We start from the raw sequence: 18,830 nt of genomic DNA, 5'->3' as shown, positions 1-18,830 counted from the left end.
TTTTCCTGTAACCAAAAATAACCATTTGTAATTGGAGTTATTGCTCTTCTTGTCTTGCAAATTTGACATTTATTAAGCCCATGAAGAATAAAGTTCCAATAAATATTCATCTAATCAATGCACAGATATTTATTGTACAATGTTCAAAGCTATCCACAAAAAAATCCTTGAAAAGAAGAAGAAAGACTTAAATTGGACATTGAGGAAACCAGCTCTCTATATCAGCTCACAGATGAAAAGGATAGAAAAATGATTTCTAATTATACCTACCAAATTCTCAAGCCTAGGGACTTTTATATCTAATTTTGAAATCAAATAATAGACATTTCTGCCACCACCTGAAACCTCAGTGGACAATAAGTTACCTGTAACAAGATAAACATCCCTTCCTCGGCCCCCTCTATTCATGCCCCTTAACTTGGTGCATCCTTGCATGTTATTTTCCACTTTTCCCTCATTATTAGTCTCTGCGTTAGTCCTATTAAATGAAATACTCTGGAAGAAAATATGTGAGGACAAGAGTACCTACTCACGTATACTCTCAGGTAAAGGGGAGTATGAATGAACCACAGCAGCAAGGAACTCTTCCAATAACTTCAAGAACATGAACCGTATCATACCTGGACAGACTGGTCTTTCCAACAGGAAATTAGCTTCAAAAGTGAAACGTCAGCTTCAGGTAGATGGGATTCACTCTTACCTAGAAATATATGGAACACATTTATATCTTCTGAGTATTAAACATGGATGCAGCCCAATGATCTTCAACCCTGGCTGCACATTAGAATCACCTAGGGAGCCTTTTTTTTCCCCACAAACACCGATGCCCAGGTTCAATCTTCCAGTGATTCTGGTTTAATAGGTCCCTGGGTGAGGGTGGGGCAGGCATTAATACTTTTTAAAAGTATCTCAGATGATTTTCTTATATAGCCAGAGTCAAGAAACATTAATTAACTTATATATATATATATATATATATATATATTTCTAACAATTATACTAATACACATTCACATCAAATCAAATTCATCTTTATACCTTAAACCCATTTCTGTCTGTACCTTTTTGCCAACAAAATGCAATGACCAACATTCCCCCCAAAACAGATCACTGAATTTTACTACTCCTTCCTCATACAAATAATTCCTGAAATTCTACCTTGCCATGAATCAGTATCTGTCACACAGAAAACCCTATAAAAGACTTCCTTTGATTCGTCCTTACCGAGCTATACTACTCTGATCAATAGGTATAGCACTTATGTTTTAATTTGACTCATTTTGTTATGTATTGTTTCTTTTTAAGTTTGCCCTTTTAAATGTCCTTTCTATCTATTTGCCCTAATGTTCAGTGTGAAATTTTAAGAGTGAGCTATGGCTTGGTTTATTTAAATTGATCCATAGAGTGTCCGACAGTTCCCTACACAGAAGAGCACTTAATAAGTGCCCTTTCATTAATTGAAAATGAACATATTATCATCCAAATGAAAAAATCAATGAATTAAGGCTTTCTGATGGCTAAAGTATATTATCTAGGTGCCAGATCCAGGAGCGAGATAAGGAAGAGTGATGCAGGCTTGAGCTGGAGGGAAAATTGCTATAATTGTCTATTTAAATTAATGTATTAATGTATGTTTGAAATCCTGGATCAACTATTCAAATTAGTATTAGTCCAAGATGCTTTTCATTGAATTACCATTTTATATATTAATAGATATGTGTGTGTGTGTATATATATCTCACATTAGTGGTCAAGGGAAATGTAATAGAAGGTATTGATATAATATAAACTGAGAATATGAAAGAAATATATGAGAAACTTCTCATTAATATCATCATTTTCTCCTGATGGAACTTATGATGTGAATTTGAAATGCCCAAGAACAGTACATAAAAGATGTGATATGATACAACACTATGAGTTTGAAGTCGTATTTTCCATTTCTTCATGAGCACAGCAGGTAACAGCATTTTCTTTTGATCGCTTTCCTTTCTCCCTCTCTCACTTTGTTGACCTTGTGATTCCACCATCAAAGCTAAGTATCGGTCTCAACCATAACTACTTACTGGCATCACGGGGTACTTCACAGCACACTTTAATGTGATGTTAAAATTTTAATATGAGATGGAAATGAGAGCCAACTTTTCTTGGCAATAACAGTGAGTTAAAGAATTAATTATAACTTCAGGGGGAAAGATAAAAAGAAAACATCCCAGGTTTCCTCAGGCTTGGACTTTATAGAATTAATAGCATGAAGTGAATCCCTCCTTTCCCTTCACCTCCCATCTGGCGACTATAAAACATAAAACTATATTTCCTTAGTACCTAACTGAATTTTAAATGCTGTAAATGCCACCTCTCAACATCAGGGAGATGGTTCAGTAATAACACTAGTTGCTCAGGCTGCTTTGGTTGGGACAGTCATAGGAAAAGTTGGGGCCTCCTTGGCTCTGGTTAGCAAATCCCTAGGTCTCTGCAGAAACTACTTACACTGCACCTTAAATTCTAGTCTCTTTCCCAGTGTTATATAAAAAAAGAAAATTAGAGCAAATGACCCTAAAAAGGGCTACTATCTAAGGAGAAGGCTGGAAATCCAGACGGGATCATATAGAGGAATCATGACTTGTAATCATAAATATGAGAAGTGGCCTGACATAGTGGGAAGAACAGGGGTATGGAATTAGATGGAGTTGGACTGGAATCCTAGCCCTTCAGCTTGTCGGCTGGTTGACTATGCGTGTCATCTAACTTCTCTGAGTCCCAATTTTCCCAAGGGTAAAACAGAGATAGATCCTCCTACTGTGCACTGCTGTTTATATATTATTTGAGGTAATATATGTAAGTCATTGGCATAATTCTTTGGACATACTAGGGGCTTAATAATTGGAAGCTATTAATAAACTCTCACTTTAAAATATCCCAAATGAATATTCTTTTCAATAGCCCTGAGAGGGCCACTGTGCAGTGTTGTTCAGGCCATCCCAATGTATTGATCATATACTGCACAACTTTGGAAGCAAAATGCACGTCAATTCTGGAATCTTATTCCCATTTTATAAATGCAGTAAATTCGGCTTTGAAAGGAGTAAAAGATACACCCAAAGTTAAGTAGTAAGTGGCAGAACTTGATCTTGAACCTTAGTGGTTTATCTCCAAAACCATTGTTCTATTTTCTATTCATCCATTAATCCAAAAGTACTTGCTTAATTCCTTGCAGGCATTGTTCTAGGAACTGGGGACACAGCAGTGAATAAAACTGTCATAAAAAACAATAACCTCCCTGGAGCTTACATTTGAGTAGCAGGAAGTAGGTGGCAAACGAAAAAATGCTATACAGCATGTCAGATAGTGAAAAGGATTATGATAAAACAGGGAAAGGGGTAGGGTGTGCGGGGGAGAAGGGAGGGCACCTTCATTGATAAGATGGTATTTGAGGAGGAATTGAAGGATGGAGGGTGGAGGTGGGAAGCAGCAGGTTGATTCATGTGGAATCTGGAGAAAGGACATTCTAGACAGAGGGAACAATCAGTGCAAAGACCCTAAACCCTGCCTGCCATGTTTGGGTACGAGTTAAAAAGCCCAGCAAAGCTGGAAGGCGTGAAGCAGGGGATGAGTACAAAGAGATGAGGTCAGATGGGGGGGTGTGTCTGATGACATAAGTAGAGCAGCCAGGTTATACAGGGCCTTGTGAGCTATCCTAAGGACTGTAGCTTTTATTCAGAGTGAAACATAAGCCACTGAAAGGTTTTAAGCAGTAGCATGGGGTTCTGACTTAGTTTCAAGTAGATGACTCTGGGTGTTTGGTTGGGAATAGAGTGTAGGAACCAAGAATAGGAGCAGAGGGTAGTTAGGAGGCTTCTGTATCCAGGCAAGAGGGGATGAAGGCTCACACCAGGGGGCTGGCCATGTAGGTGGAGAGAACCAGTCAGAATCTGGGATATATTCTGGAGGTGGAACCAACATGATTACTAAAACATTGGATGTGGGGTACAAGAAAAAAGGGGAAAGTAAATATGACATTAAAGTTCTTGGCCTAAATAACTGGAAAGATTGGATTGCCATTTAATGAGATGTCAAAAATTTGGAGAAGCAGGTTTTAGAGATGAATTAGCCATTTGGCATCAAAAGAAAATCCAAACACTAAGACTGTTACTCAGAAGAATTCAAGGACCATTATATAATCTTCTGAAATAACTGTAAAACTCTCTAATATAATAATTACTTATTTGGTAATAAAGATATTGATACAGTAAATTCCCCATAAATCACATATGACCTTAATTTAATATTCAAATGTTTCCTTTGTTGAAAAGTTTCAGACTTTTAGGTATTTCAAAGATCATTTGATGAAATCTATCATATTACATGTCTTATAAGATATTTACTTTAATAACAAAATTTCATGTATATTTCAAATATAGACAGAATACAAAACTATAACCATGTAAAATACAGACTGAATCAAACAATAAACATGCACACTTCTTATTCTAAACTGTAGGGTGCTATCCAGTTATAGCACTTTTATTTCATAGAAGAAAAAAATTATTAGACTATATCTGTAACTTCTTTACCATTTCGTAAATAACCGTAGAAGCTTGAAACATTTAAAATATCATTCCCAGGACTTTTCATCTTGTTATGCACAGACTCCATTGTGAAAGAACTGTTGAAATAAGATTCAAAGGATATTATTAAAGATGTATAAAAAACATTTTGAGAAATAAATTGATGATATGACTGCATGACCACTTTAACAAATTTGGGAATTGAACACATTATTTTTAGCAATATCTTTGACATTATTCTCTTCGGTGAATCTTATTTCCCCACTTTAACTTACCTAAAACCCTAACCCCAAATGAATTGTGAATCTTAGTTTACCAGAATTATCTTGTGATCCACTTTTACTGGAGGGGCCTTGCGACTTTAGGTCATGTGATTTGTGGCTAATGTAATACATTTTTGAATCCTAATATGTTCATAGCTGCCAAAGAATTATCCCCAGGTACCATCAGGACTTGATGAAGACAGGCTTTACCCTAGTCCAGTGATTCAATGAGAGGAAATTCAGATACTATCCAGGGATATTCTCATAGGCAGATAGCTCTTTCCTTAAAATTCAGTTTCGTCACACACTCAGTTGTTAAGCATACAAAGATTTCTCCACCTTCACAACCACAGTGAAATGTTAGCAAAATGGCCAAATTTATTGGAAGGATTTGGAGTGACAAATCCAATACACATTATTTTGATTTCCTTAACTATAACATGCAGTCTCCAATAGCAGATCAAATCTGAAATGGCTTATTTAGGGAAGCAGTCTCTAATCCTGACACCTCCATTCAATAATTTGTTTTAATGAAGAATTTTGTAAAGAATTAACTAATGTGTGGCAATGATTTTAAGGCCATTTAATGGAAAGCATGCTGAAAGCCCTTAATCTCCCCTAAAGGGCACCAGATATATCCTTCACATCTTGTATTCAGTATCTGGAACAAACTCAGAATGAAAACCTCTGGCGACAATAACTGAGTCCCTCATCTGCTCTGTGGGATCATGATTATGCTAGCAAATATAAGTTGTTTTCAAGAATTTGAAAAAATCTTGATGATCACCTATTCTATTCATCTCATTTTGTAAATGAGGAAAGCAAGGCCCAGAGGGGCTAAGTGACTAGTCCAAAGCCACATGACTAGTTTAACAACAAAACCAGGGTTCATTCTCAGGTTTTCAGGCTTGGCTGACTACAATTTTTCTTTAATCATACTTTAGTTGTTATTTAATTTTCTTAGTAATAGAAAGAAAAGTGCCTAACTGAAATTAAAATACATATATATTATATATATAAATTATAAATATGAAGTTATATATTATATGTGTGTATATATATATATATATTGTAATGAGCAGAAGAAAATAGAGGAGAATTAAGTATATGAATCATGGAAATTCACCAGTCTCTGTTTTCTCATTATTAGGGCCACCAAACAGAAAATGGAAAACCCTATAGCATAGAAGCATTGTAATGATAGGGAGCTTAACACTGAATCTACATAATCCATATGGATTTGCTACCAGACTGTAGGTTCACTGACGGCAGGAGCTCTATTATCTAGTACCTGACACAGATATTTGTTGAACTGAGCTCTTACCAAAGAACAGAAATGTCAAGGACTATTTACCACCATGTACTGAGCAGTTCATGAGCACATCTTCCATAAAGGCTTTCTGATGGTTTCATCTCACACTAAGTATTCTCTTTACTCTGACCACCTATAATACTTACCTATACTACAAATGTTTCTCCTTGTTCCTTCAGTGTTTTCTACTTACTTCATGTGCCTTATCTTCATCATTTCAATTAGTTCCTACCCAAATGAGAAATTTATTTATATTTCCTCTATGAGCTAGTGCTAAGGACATATTCAGTAAGCACTTGATGAATTGAATCCAATCTTCTAACATCAGACTATGAAAAAGTATATTGAATTTTAGCAGTGGGAGAAGGTAAACACAGAGTCAAGGTTAGCAATCAGGCTCTGGAGTTAGACAGATGCCCAGCCTTGAATCAGCTTGTAAGGCTCTGAATTAATATTGGGGTTGATACTTTCTCTCCATAAGCCTCAATATCCTTATCTATACAATAAGCAAAATAATCGTACCTATACCCCAGCTTTGCTGTGCACATGAAGTGAAATCATGTATGTAAAGGGCTTACATGGTGACTAGTAGATATTAAACACTCAAAAAACAATGCCTATTATTACTAAACTGTACTTTCTATAAATGAATTAATGATAACCTCTTCTATTTTAATATGCCAAAGTATGAATTAAACAGTGGGATTTGAGGTACGAAATTTTCAAATTTTTCCTTTCCTAATGATATATGAAGTATATCATCATAGGCATTTATTTAAATGTTTTTTGTTCATACTTAGTTCACAACAAGTATAATGGATCTCAAGGTGTGTGTGAATCTATCTACTGATCTATCTATCTATTGAATCATTCAGCATCCAGTACTGTGAATTTCCTGGCACATATTATGAGAGCAATGGATATTTGTTGGACGAATAAATTTTAAAACATATAGATTTATTGCCCAAAGTAGTCTCCAATCTCAAAGAATTAAAAGGAAGATTTTCTTAAAATTGTTTTGAGCTAAAGGAGATGTTGCATATTTACTCTTCATCTAAAGGAAGGAAGGAAGGTAGGAAGGAAGGAAGGAAGGAAGGAAGGAAGGAAGGAAGGAAGGAAGGAAGGAAGGAAAGGAGGGAGGGAGGGGGGAGGAGGGAGGCTAGAGAGCTAAATATAACAAATAATGATAATTTTTTTAATGTCATAAATAAGAATAGTCAAAATCTCTAAGCATGTCTTACCTGTCAATTCCACATGCCAGTTCTAAAGGCATGTTAACTAACTTATTAACTAAAAATAGTTTGCTCAATAAGTAAACTATAGTGTTTGGCTCTTGCAAAGAATCAGAATTATTTTCCGGTCTGCTTGGCATCCCAGCCTGATTTGGAAGAGTGGAAGTGTATTTATTTGACAAGTCCAAAACTTTTCTGGAAAATAAATTTACTTTTGAATAGTCTTTTTTCATTTCAGCATTGCATAAATCCCAACCTGGCAGCATCAGTGAGAAGTGATCTTCATTTGAAGCAAGTCCTAAAGAAACGGGACCTTGAAGCTTTAAAATATTGAGATGCTTAATGCAAAGATTGTCTAATTCTTTATCCACTCCCCATGGCAAAAGGCAAGATAGGAGCAATTTAGCTGTGTCTATTGTGAGGTTGGCATTGACTTTTCTAGATTGCTTAAGGTGCATCTTTTTGGAGCTCTTTATTTTCTTCTGCCTTTTAATGCCATCATTTTCTTCTGATAACTTCATGGTATTTTCTCCTTGGGCTGGGCTTTCACTAACAGGCTTGGCTTGTGCCTCCACTGAGAGAGGACCACAGGCAGTTTTATTTCTTTTCAGTGTCAGTGTTTTCTTCTCTACTGTGCTTTTGGCTCTTCTCAGGATCTCACTGCCATAGAATGAATTGGAAGGGTCAACGTCACAGATTGGAGTTGGCAGCAAAAGTTCAACAAGGTTTTCCAGATCAAATAGAAGGATATGAAAACCAATGTTACTCCATTTTGTCTTCACAGGCAAGACATTAAAAGGTCCTGAGAAAGACTTGGCATCAGCGACCTAAGGGAGATTTTAAAAATTTATGTGTCAAAGTTCTTATTTTTAAGTGATTTTACTAAAGGTTCCATGATATTAAAATGGCATAAAAAGAAATTAAGTAGCAGTACAACCCAAGGCATTTTAACTTTTTGCCTTAGCTATAAAAATTCCCCTCTAAATTCAACATTCTATATTCTGATTTTTTTGAAAAACTTTTTCTTTCTAAAACTTTCATTTTTTCCTCTAAAAAATATGAATTAGGCCTATAGAGTAAGATGGCATCAGATTAACTTCCTTCCAGATACACTTTCATATCTTCTTATCAATATAGCCATGAAAACATACAATAGGGCAAAAGTGGGTATGAAAATTGAGAAGAACATTTAGAACACCTGCAATAATTTAAGAAGTCTTTTAACAAAAATGGTCTCTCCAAATTTGTTTAAAAATTTTAATAATTGGAAGTAACCTAAATGTGAACCAGTATCAAATTGCTTTTTTTTTATTTTAAAGGCTCGCCTTGTGGACTTGCATTTGTTCTTTCTCTGTCTAAGATGATTTTGCCCTGGATACTGGCATGGTGGGCTCCCACAATTCAGTTATATTCCTGCTCATTTAGGGTGCCTTACTTGAGTACCATATACTCTCATGCCAACCTATTACTCTCTATCCTCTTCCTTGCTTTTTGTTCTTCATAGTACTAATTATTACCTTTATTATATGAAATATTTATTTGTTTACTGTCTATTTTCCCCAGTATCATTCAAACTCCACCGCTGGTGTTTTGTGCATCCCTTTGTTCCCAATGCCTATAAAATAATGCTACTATACGGTATTATTATTACTATACAGTATTATAAATATTTGTTGAATGAACAATTAGTATATATATATACAATGGAATATCATCCAAATATCTTTAAATGATGGTGTACAACTATATTTTGGGGGGGAAATGTGTTCTATTAGGCAGGAAAAATCCTTTTTGTAAAACTATGTGTGTGGGACTTCCCTGGTGGCACAGTGGTTAAGAATCCGCCTGCCAATGCAGGGGACATGGGTTCGAGCCCTGGTCCGGGAAGATCCCACAGATCTTCTAAGCCGTGGAGCAACTAAGCCCGTGCGCCACAACTACTGAGGCTGCGCTCTAGAGCCTGTGAGCCACAACTACTGATCCCACGTGCCACGACTGCTGAAGCCCGTGCACCTAGAGCCTGTGCTCCGCAATAAGAGAAGCCACCGCAATGAGAAGCCTGCGCACTGCAACAAACAGTAGACCCTGCTCGCCGCAACTAGAGAAAGCCCGCACGCAGCAACGAAGACCCAACGCAGCCAAAAAATAAATTAAAAAAAAACAAACTATGTACATATGGATATGTAGATATTTTTAAAGGTTGATATAATACATACATATGTACATATATAAATATATGTATATAATAATATATAACATATAATATATTATGTATTATATATGTTCACTATAATAGTAATATAAATATATATGTGTATTTAGTCACAAGGGACAGATACCAGAATATTGACAACAGTTAATTGGGAAGAGGGGATTAAAATGATGTTATTTATACTTTGGGTTTTGTTTTTTTGTTTTTTTTAATTTATGGCTGTGTTGGGTCTTCGTTTCTGTGCGAGGGCTTTCTCTAGTTGCGGCAAGTGGGGGCAACTCTTCATCGCGGTGCGCGGGCCTCTCACTATCGTGGCCTCCCTTGTTGCGGAGCACAGGCTCCAGACGCGCAGGCTCAGTAATTGTGGCTCACGGGCCTAGTTGCTCCGCGGCATGTGGGATCTTCCCAGACCAGGGCTCGAACCCGTGTTCCCTGCATTGGCAGGCAGATTCTCAACCACTGCGCCACCAGGGAAGCCCTGTTTTGTTTTTTTGATTTAGTTTTTTGAAATTTTTCAGTGATGATATATTTTAAAATATTTTAAAAATTTAAAAACCATTAAAAAATTTTAAAGTAAAAAAGCAAAATGGCGGCAACCTTAAAAAGCACATTTTTTTTCACCAATAAGATAAGGGATTGCAAGGCAGAAATAGAGACACAGATGTAGAGAACAAATGTATGGACACCAAGGGGGGCAAGTGGCGGTGGGGGGGGGTGGTGGTGGGATGAATTGGGAGATTGGGATTGACATGTATACACTGATGTGTATAAAATAGATAACTAATAAGGACCTGCTGTATAAAAAAATTTTTAAAAAGATAAGGGATAGTACAATTATTTTATTTTTTTAAAACATCTTTATTGGAGTATAATTGATTTACAATGGTGTGTTAGTTTCTGCTTTATAACAAAGTGAATCAGCTATACTTGCAAATCAAAAAAAGTACTATATAGATTGAAAAATGGGCAAATAGCATCAATAGCAATTCACAAATAATAACATTCAAAGTAAAATATAAAACATGTTTACCACCAGTGGTGATCAAAAAGTGAAATTAAGATAAAAATACCATTCACTACCTATTAATTTTGCAAAAGGAGTTTCTTATATTATTTTATTTTGTAATGTTTAATACACACAAATATTATATAAACCATACATTTAGTCTTTTTAGGATCATCATGTTGTATACTAAGAAACATGGACAAAACTATAGAGCATCATTATTCATAATTGACCCAAACTAGAAACAACCTACATGTCCATCAACAGTGGAATGGATAGAGACACTGTGATGTATTCATGCCATGGAAAAATATACAATGAAAATGAAAGAGCTATAGACATTTAACAACATGTATAAAATGTATGAATCCACCCATGTAATGTTGACCAAAGATGCCAGACACAAAATAATTCACTGTTAAATAAAAAACAAAAACAAACAAACAAACAAAAAACAGGAGCAAAGAAACCAATAGGGTTTAAGGAAGCATTCATAGATAATAAATCTATAAGGATAGTGATTACGTTTGGAGGGCAGGGAGGACATAATTTCTGGGGTGCTGAATATTTTATTACTTTATGTAGAGATCATGCAGGTGTGTGCTTTGTGGCAGTTTATTGAGCTGTACATTTTTGTCCTGTGTTCTCTTTATTTTTTCTATATGTGTTATACATTTCATTGTCAACAAATAATGTAACTTAAATGTTAAAGAAATATCAACAATGTGTCACCATCTTGGTTAAAAAAATAGAACCTGCTCTGATTCGATACCCCTGCCTACTGTCAGAGGTTAAATACTATCTTGAATTCCATGTTTATGATTTCTTTGCTTTCATTTAATGTCCTAATCTTAAATATCTATTCCTAATTAATCTATTTGATTCTGCATGTTCTCACTTTTCATAAAAATATGATTATGCTGTTTATAATTTTCCATGATTTGCTTTATTTATGCTGAATTTTGCGATTGTGAGATTCATATTTGTTGATGATTACAGCTGTAGTTCATTTTTACCACTATAAAGTATTATACTATATGAAAACTACAGTTTATTCATTTAAATGGATATTTAAATTATCTTCAAGATTTAGTATTACAAAAAGAAAAAAAGGCACAGTGAATATTCTTCTGGTGAAGACTTTCTTCTGGTGCACATCTGCAAAACTTTCTAGAGTGACATTGATAATTCATAGGATACGCACAACTTCAACTCTGTTAGATTTTCCCAAATAATTGTATCAATTTATAAGTCTCAGTAGCACTGTATAAAGAGTTTCCATGCTCCACATCCTTATTAATACAGGATCTCATTTTTGTCAATATGGGGATATAAGATGGTATCCCTTGTAGTTTTAATTTTCATTTTTTAAATTATTACCATAAATTATCACTGCAATATTTCATTAGCTTTTCACATTTGTTCTATAAAGTGTCTACCTATGGCTTCTATAAACTTTCTTTTGTCTTTTCCTTATTGATTTTTAGGGTTATACATTCATTCTAGAGGTAATCTTTTGTTGGTTATGTGGTCCAAATACTTCTATTTGTGGCCTGTCATTTCTCTATTTTTAATAGTGTTTTATGATGAACACTGAATTCCTATTTTAATGCTATCAAATTTACGAAATATTTACTTTAAAAATTATAGGTATCCAGAGGATATAAAATTATTTACCTATTTTTTTTCCAAAATTTAAAGTTCCACACAACTTTTTAATTCTTTCATACTTTTCTCTTTCATATTTGTGTTTGGTTTGCAATTGGGAATAATTTTCATGTTTTTTTAAATTTTGACATTCAATTATTCCAACGTTATTTGTGAATTTGTCCTTTTCTCACTGATCTCTGTTCCCTGGGACATTAATCAATTTATCTATGACTGCACAATACTCCATTGTATAACAGCTTCATGAAAAGACTTTAAGAGGTGGTTGGGTAGTTTCTCCTATCCTGTTCTTTTACTCTTTTATATAAATTTGAGGATGTTTATCAAATTCCAGAGTATATCTCCCACTTATTTAGACAGTGCTTAATTTCTTTTGATAGTTTTATAATTGTTCAAAATGATGTTTATATTATTTGCCTATAATTTTTAAACTTTCTGTAACACCTATAACTATGGGTCCTTTTTCATTTCTGATATTATTTTTGTTGCTTTTGTTTCTTTCTTGCCAGAAGTTTGTCAGTTTTTATTTTCTTTTCAAAGAATCAACTTTGATTTTGTTCATCCTCTCAACGGAATCATGTTTTTCTTAGGAGATAGTTTTGCTGAGTATACTATTTTAACTTATTCTCTCACAGCAATTTTAAGGCATTATTCTGCAGTTTTCTGGTTTCCTTTGATGTGGTTGAGATCTCTGTGGTCACACAGAGAGCTGATAGTCTGTCACTCCATCTGGCCTTTCTCTCTGCTGCTTTTTAGATCTTGTCTTTAATATTCTGCGTAGAATCATAGAATCACTGTGATTCTTCTAGGTGTGTATGTTTTCCCCCAATCTTTCTTATGTTGTATCTGAGTATTCCTATCCTTCGTTAATTTTGTGAAGTTCTCAGACTTGTCTTTTTGAATATCTTCTCTCTCTAGCCTATTATCCCCTTATGGAACTCTGATTAGCTATTTGTCACTCTATCCCCTTTCATGTTTTTCATCTCTTTGTCTCTCTGTGTCACATGCTGGGCAATCACTTCAGAATTTCTTCTAATTTGCCAGTTTTCTTTCCCCCTGTCTCTATTGTGTCATTTAACTTATCCATGGATTTTCTAATTTCAACTTTTACATTTTTCATTTCTAGAAGTTTTATTTGACAAATTGGTCATATTTTAGTCAGTTACTTCTTACTTACATTTTTCAAGCCTTCTTTTATTTTTTTAAGCATACTTATTTTGCATTCTGTATCTATAATTCCAATTTTTGAAATCCTTGTGAATATGGCTCTTTTTTATTTTGCTGATGCTTTCTTGTTTCCTTATATGTTTTGTAAGTGTGTGTGTGTATGTGTGAAACATTATCGGTGAGAATCCTTTGAGACATGGGTTAAAGATGCATTCTTCAAGAGAGTATTTGTGTTTTTGACTGCCAGGTACTCAGGGGTACTACCAGCAGGTCCCTATTTAAATAAAAATTTTACCTTAAGAGTTTTTCATTCCTTGCAAGTAATGTGAATCCTAACCCTCAACCTGTGTGAAGTTAGGTTATGGTTATCAATTTTCAGGCAAACCTACTTTCCCCCATCCATCTTGGGCTAAAACCAATAGAAAAATCTTTATTATCTCCATTTGTGGAATATATCCCTCACCTTGGTTCACTTTTTCACTGCATATACAGCTCTTAGAGAATAACGGATTTGTGCAATTGTCTCCAACCTAACTTCTCATCAATACGCTGAGCCTGGACATTCCCTCTAATTACCTCTAATTACCTGTGTCACAGTTAAAACCAAAGCTGAGAGAACCCAGAGATTAGCAAATGGTCTTTCAGCTTTCTCTCTACCTGTCTGGATTTGTGTTTTCATTTTGTTTTTTACCTCTCAGAGTTGCCTTAAATTTCATTTAAACTAACATATGTATTATTTTTAAGGATGAATTTTAAAATACCTTATTCACTATTTTTAGAGAATTAATCAGTGCTGTTGTTCAGACTATTAGCCTACAAAGAGACAGAAATTGGGTTTGTAAAGAACACTAAAAATTAAAATACTCAGTTTTGATAACGGAGCAAGAAAATGGGCACTCTCACATACTGCATGATGGGTGTAAGCTGGTATCTCTTTCATGGAAGGCAATTAGCAAAATGTATCAATAACCTTAAACTATTATACACCCTTGGATGCAGAAATTCTTTTACAAATAATTTATCCTGGGGTAAAATTACAAAGATGCACAAAATTATATGAAAAAGAATGTTCATTGTAGAATTTTCTATATCAATAAGCTGAAAGTAAATGTTCCATAGTAGAGATTTGGCTAAAACATTATGGTATATGCACACATTAAAATATTAAGTAGATATTAAAAAGAGTCCTTTATAAAATACATAATGTCACAGCAAGAGCTTCACATATATTGTCGATAGAAAATATCTAGATTTGAAAAGTAAAGTTTGATCTTTTACAAAATTGCAGAGATTTCTTATGACTCCTTTTGATTATATCTATTTTTAAAACTCCTACAAAAATTTATATTTTACCATACTAAACAAAAGCTGTTTTAAAAAAGTAATACAAATTGACAGAGAAAATGTTAATAATAGATATGGCTACCTAAATATTTTTAACAGGTACCTCTAAAAAAAGAAGTGCATTAATCAGATTAAACTTAAAAGTGTAAGAAAAACAATTACAGCATAAATGACCAAAGACTAATATTTTAGATATTTAAAGAACTCACAAAAATTAATTAGCCATATACTCAAGAGAAAAAATGAGAAAAGGAGATTAAAAAATATCACAGAGGGTAATAGTTTTTAAACCATTTTAAACCAAACAAGTATAAAATTTTATATACTATACCAGTTTTGATCCCTTAAATTAGCTAAAATTTTCACAAATTTGTAACAAACAAAAAGTAGAGTATCCCAAACTGTTGAGTGCTCATTTCAAGGTGAACTCTGATAAGATCTAGATGTCCTTAACATTTTTCAAAAATATTGTGATAATATGTATCAAGAGTCTTAAAAATATTGAGTATCATCTTCCCTAATTGAGATGCTACTTCATGTTCTTGAAGGTTACCATTCCCAGTCCATCCTTTGGGTTTATGCCTGGTTTTCTTTCATTCAGCTGTCATTCAAGAGGTCCTTGCTGAGTATCTACTAAGTAGAACATGGTGTGAGAAGCTATCCACCCAATACAGAACAAGACCCAACATCTGCATGGATGCAGCTCACATTCTTTACAGTCAGAGGGGAGAGACAGATGTGCCAAGCAATAACCACATAGATTAGATGAGGGCAGTATAAGGAAAAATATAGGAAACTAGAAAGATCTGAAGAAGGCATCTCAGCCTGAAAGATACAAGTAGGAGGCTAAGCAGAAGTGACACCAAACTGAGATCTGAAAGATAAAGGAGAAATGAACTGAAGAAAAGTGGGAGGCCAAGTATTCCAGGCAAAGGGAAGAGAATGGGAAGCCCTCTAGAGTGATGGCTGGAAGAGGAGTGAGAAGGTATGTAGGGATCATGCACTGTGACAGTCTTAGTTTGTCTACAGAGTAGAATATGGGAATGTATTACAGAATGAGACAGACAGGACAGGAGCCAGATTACACTGAAGCCCTGCAAACTGTTGAGTTTCAAATTTACTCAAAGAGCAGTTATGACCTTTGAAGGGTATTAAGCAAGGAAGTCACCTATTCACAAACTATAGCCATGGTTTCTTTTGAATTAGGGGTTAATGAAGCAGGCTGAAGACAGGGTTTCACCCTCCCGTGAACTTCCACTTCCGCAAGCTATAATATTCTCTGGACACAACAGCTAGACCTCCTCAATTACTGGGCCACTCAAAAATCACAGCAATGATTCTAGCAATATACACATTCCCTGGTCTAGTCTCATCTTCTTCTTTTGAGATCCACACCACCACAATAGGCCCATTGTACTGCTGTAAACAAAAATCCTAAATTTCTGTCCCTAAATGTGATCACCTTAAGCCTCAGGAGCAACTGGATGTTTTACAATATTTTCAAATCATAAATGTTATTCCAAATTTATTTAACATACAACACAGTTGGCTTCCATTTGGAAATAAGTCCATTGGGCGATATGTATAAACCATTGTTATATTTGAATGTACTCAAATGATTAAATGTTATAATGCTAGCCAGTCATCATTGTTTGAGCATTTTAAAATCTTTTAAGAAATAGTATATATATATATATATATATATATATTTTTTTTTTTTTTAATAAATTTATTTACTTATTTATTTATTTTTGGCTGTGTTGGGTCTTTGCCTCTGTGCGAGGGCCCTCTCCAGCCGCGGCGAGCGGGGGCCACTCTTCATCGCGGTGCGCGGGCCTCTCACTGTCGCGGCCTCTTTTGTTGCGGAGCACAGGCTCCAGACGCACAGGCTCAGTAGTTGTGGCTCACGGGCCTAGTTGCTCCGCGGCATGTGGGATCTTCCCAGACCAGGGCTCGAACCCGTGTCCCCTGCATTGGCAGGCAGACTCTCAACCACTGCGCCACCAGGGAAGCCCAAGAAATAGTATATTTTTAAAGTCACGTCACCAAAGGATTTGAAAAACAATATTTCCCATTGTTTTAGACATAAGTAACATAGAAAGAAAATAAATACCTATAATAGTAATTCCTGGGTTTTAACATATCATGAATTGGGCAACACATAACTTTTAGTAATGTGTAGCAAAGGTTACGGTAATTCTTAAACTTATTTATATTTATATGTTACCTATATACAATATATTACTCAGACAAGAATTCTATTAACAGCAACCTGCTAAATCATGACTGAATGATGTTGTGTAAAAATATAAATGTAATTATATTACTTTTAGAATGATAAAGTATATGTAAACCATCATTATAACAGGAGTGTTTTAGAAACATTCACCAATCTGGTTACAATAAAAAGAAGTCTAGAATAAATAATTAAATACAAGAGTATTTCATTCAATCTATGTCACTGCAAAAATGTGAGGGCTAAATATAAATTTTAAGTTATTAGTTTACATGTTGTTTATAGAATGCTCTCTGATTGCTTGGCAGATACTTCCCCAAAATGTACTGTCCAGGTTTTGCATACATCAGAAGGTGCTGGTTTTTTCCCCAACTTCACATCACATTTAGTCTTACTCTCTGACATTCAGGTTGAGGCAAGAGTGGAGGTATGGTTTACAATCAGGACAGCAAGAGGGTGGCACTAAAGAACAATGGTCCATTCCAACCTCTGAACTTTGTGAGGCTGGGGAGTAAAATGGTACTGATGTATCTACATGTGAATGCTCTAAACAGCAGGTGGGGAGTAGAAAGAGGCACACAGAGCTGAGCTCTTTGTCTGAAGTACATAGATTTGGGGAAAAGCTACTGAGTCAGAAAGTCTACAAGTAGAATCCCAGATGGCCAGCAGGCAGAAATTATTCTTCTACTATCAGAAAGAACACAGAATAAATGACAAGTAAAACTAAAGTTAACAACACAAAATTCAAACTCTCAACAACCCAGTATACATGTAAAAAAGAAAACCAAAAAAGACCCAAACGTTCGGAGGAAAACAATGTAAAAGGTGTGAAGGTATAAGTCTAACATCTTTATAAAAAAAAGTCTATTCACTTATTTTTTTCTTCATCTTGCTGTGTTCAGCTGTGCCTCTTCTTTTCCTATCTGATTCAGAAAGACAAAATGGTTAAAAAAGACTGTTTTTACCTTCTGTCTTTGAAGGTGGAAATACACTGTCTAACAACATGTTCTGATAAAACTTCTTCCTGAAAACAAATTGAATCCCCCACTGAGTTTGTTTTGAAAGAATCTGACCTGCCCAACCTACCACAAATACAAAATGCATCTGGTAAAACTGATGCTTAAAATTGCACTCATCTGCTCACTCTTGTGATTTTGTGCAATAATACCTAGTACAAACATTTAAATCCTAAGTGAGAAAACATATAGATGATAACTGGCAAATATTTTAGATATTTAGTTTTGTTAGAGCAAGAAGAATTTAGAAATGATTTAATCTGACCCCTTCCCCTTACACAAGGGAAAATGAGGGACAGAGAAGTAAAGTGATTTGTTCAAAGTTACCCGTTTGGTAAATAGCCAAGTCAGGATTCTCAAGTCTGTTTTTTTTCTATCTATTCTTCAGATGATATTATCAACTTAGATTTTTCAAAGAATGGAATAATGTTTTTTATTTATTGTTTCTAAGATATACCAAGGGTCCTCATTAGCTAAGCATTCCTTTTATGAAACACCATATTCACTGAGATGTATAAGGAAGAAAAAGTCATCATTATATGAAAATATTTACTAATGAGCTGATCATTTATAAAATTAGTACCCAAACACTCCTCCCTTTCTAACAACCATCAGTCAGGTTCTGACTGATTATCAAATAATGCAATCCAATTGCAAAGTAAATAGCATATACTGTTAAAAATGCAGGATTACACTAAATCCAGACAGGGATGTTGGAACTGAGTCAGACCCATTGTCACTGGCTAATAAGAATCCAGCAGAGAAGACCAGTTAACAACTGAAGAAGAGAAAATTAATTCAGATGC

At 34.8% G+C, this 18,830-nt stretch overlaps 1 protein-coding gene across 1 annotated transcript in view; it reads right to left on the bottom strand.

Annotated features, from left to right (window-relative positions):
* The window catches only part of WDR72 (WD repeat domain 72), a 200,938-nt gene that overhangs the window by 76,954 nt on the left and 105,154 nt on the right, over nt 1–18,830 (bottom strand). The window contains exons 15-17 of the mRNA XM_036843803.1: nt 7,385–8,202; nt 4,575–4,666; nt 621–700 (exon numbers count right to left, since the gene is read on the bottom strand). Of these exons, the coding sequence (XP_036699698.1) occupies nt 621–700; nt 4,575–4,666; nt 7,385–8,202 (990 nt within the window). The remainder of the gene's footprint in view (nt 1–620; nt 701–4,574; nt 4,667–7,384; nt 8,203–18,830) is intronic.

Source organism: Balaenoptera musculus, chromosome 2, assembly GCF_009873245.2.
Source record: "Balaenoptera musculus isolate JJ_BM4_2016_0621 chromosome 2, mBalMus1.pri.v3, whole genome shotgun sequence".
Taxonomy (NCBI): Eukaryota; Metazoa; Chordata; class Mammalia; order Artiodactyla; family Balaenopteridae; genus Balaenoptera; species Balaenoptera musculus.
The sequence above is the reverse complement of the archived record's forward strand: the minus strand, read 5'-3'. Positions and strand labels throughout refer to the sequence as shown.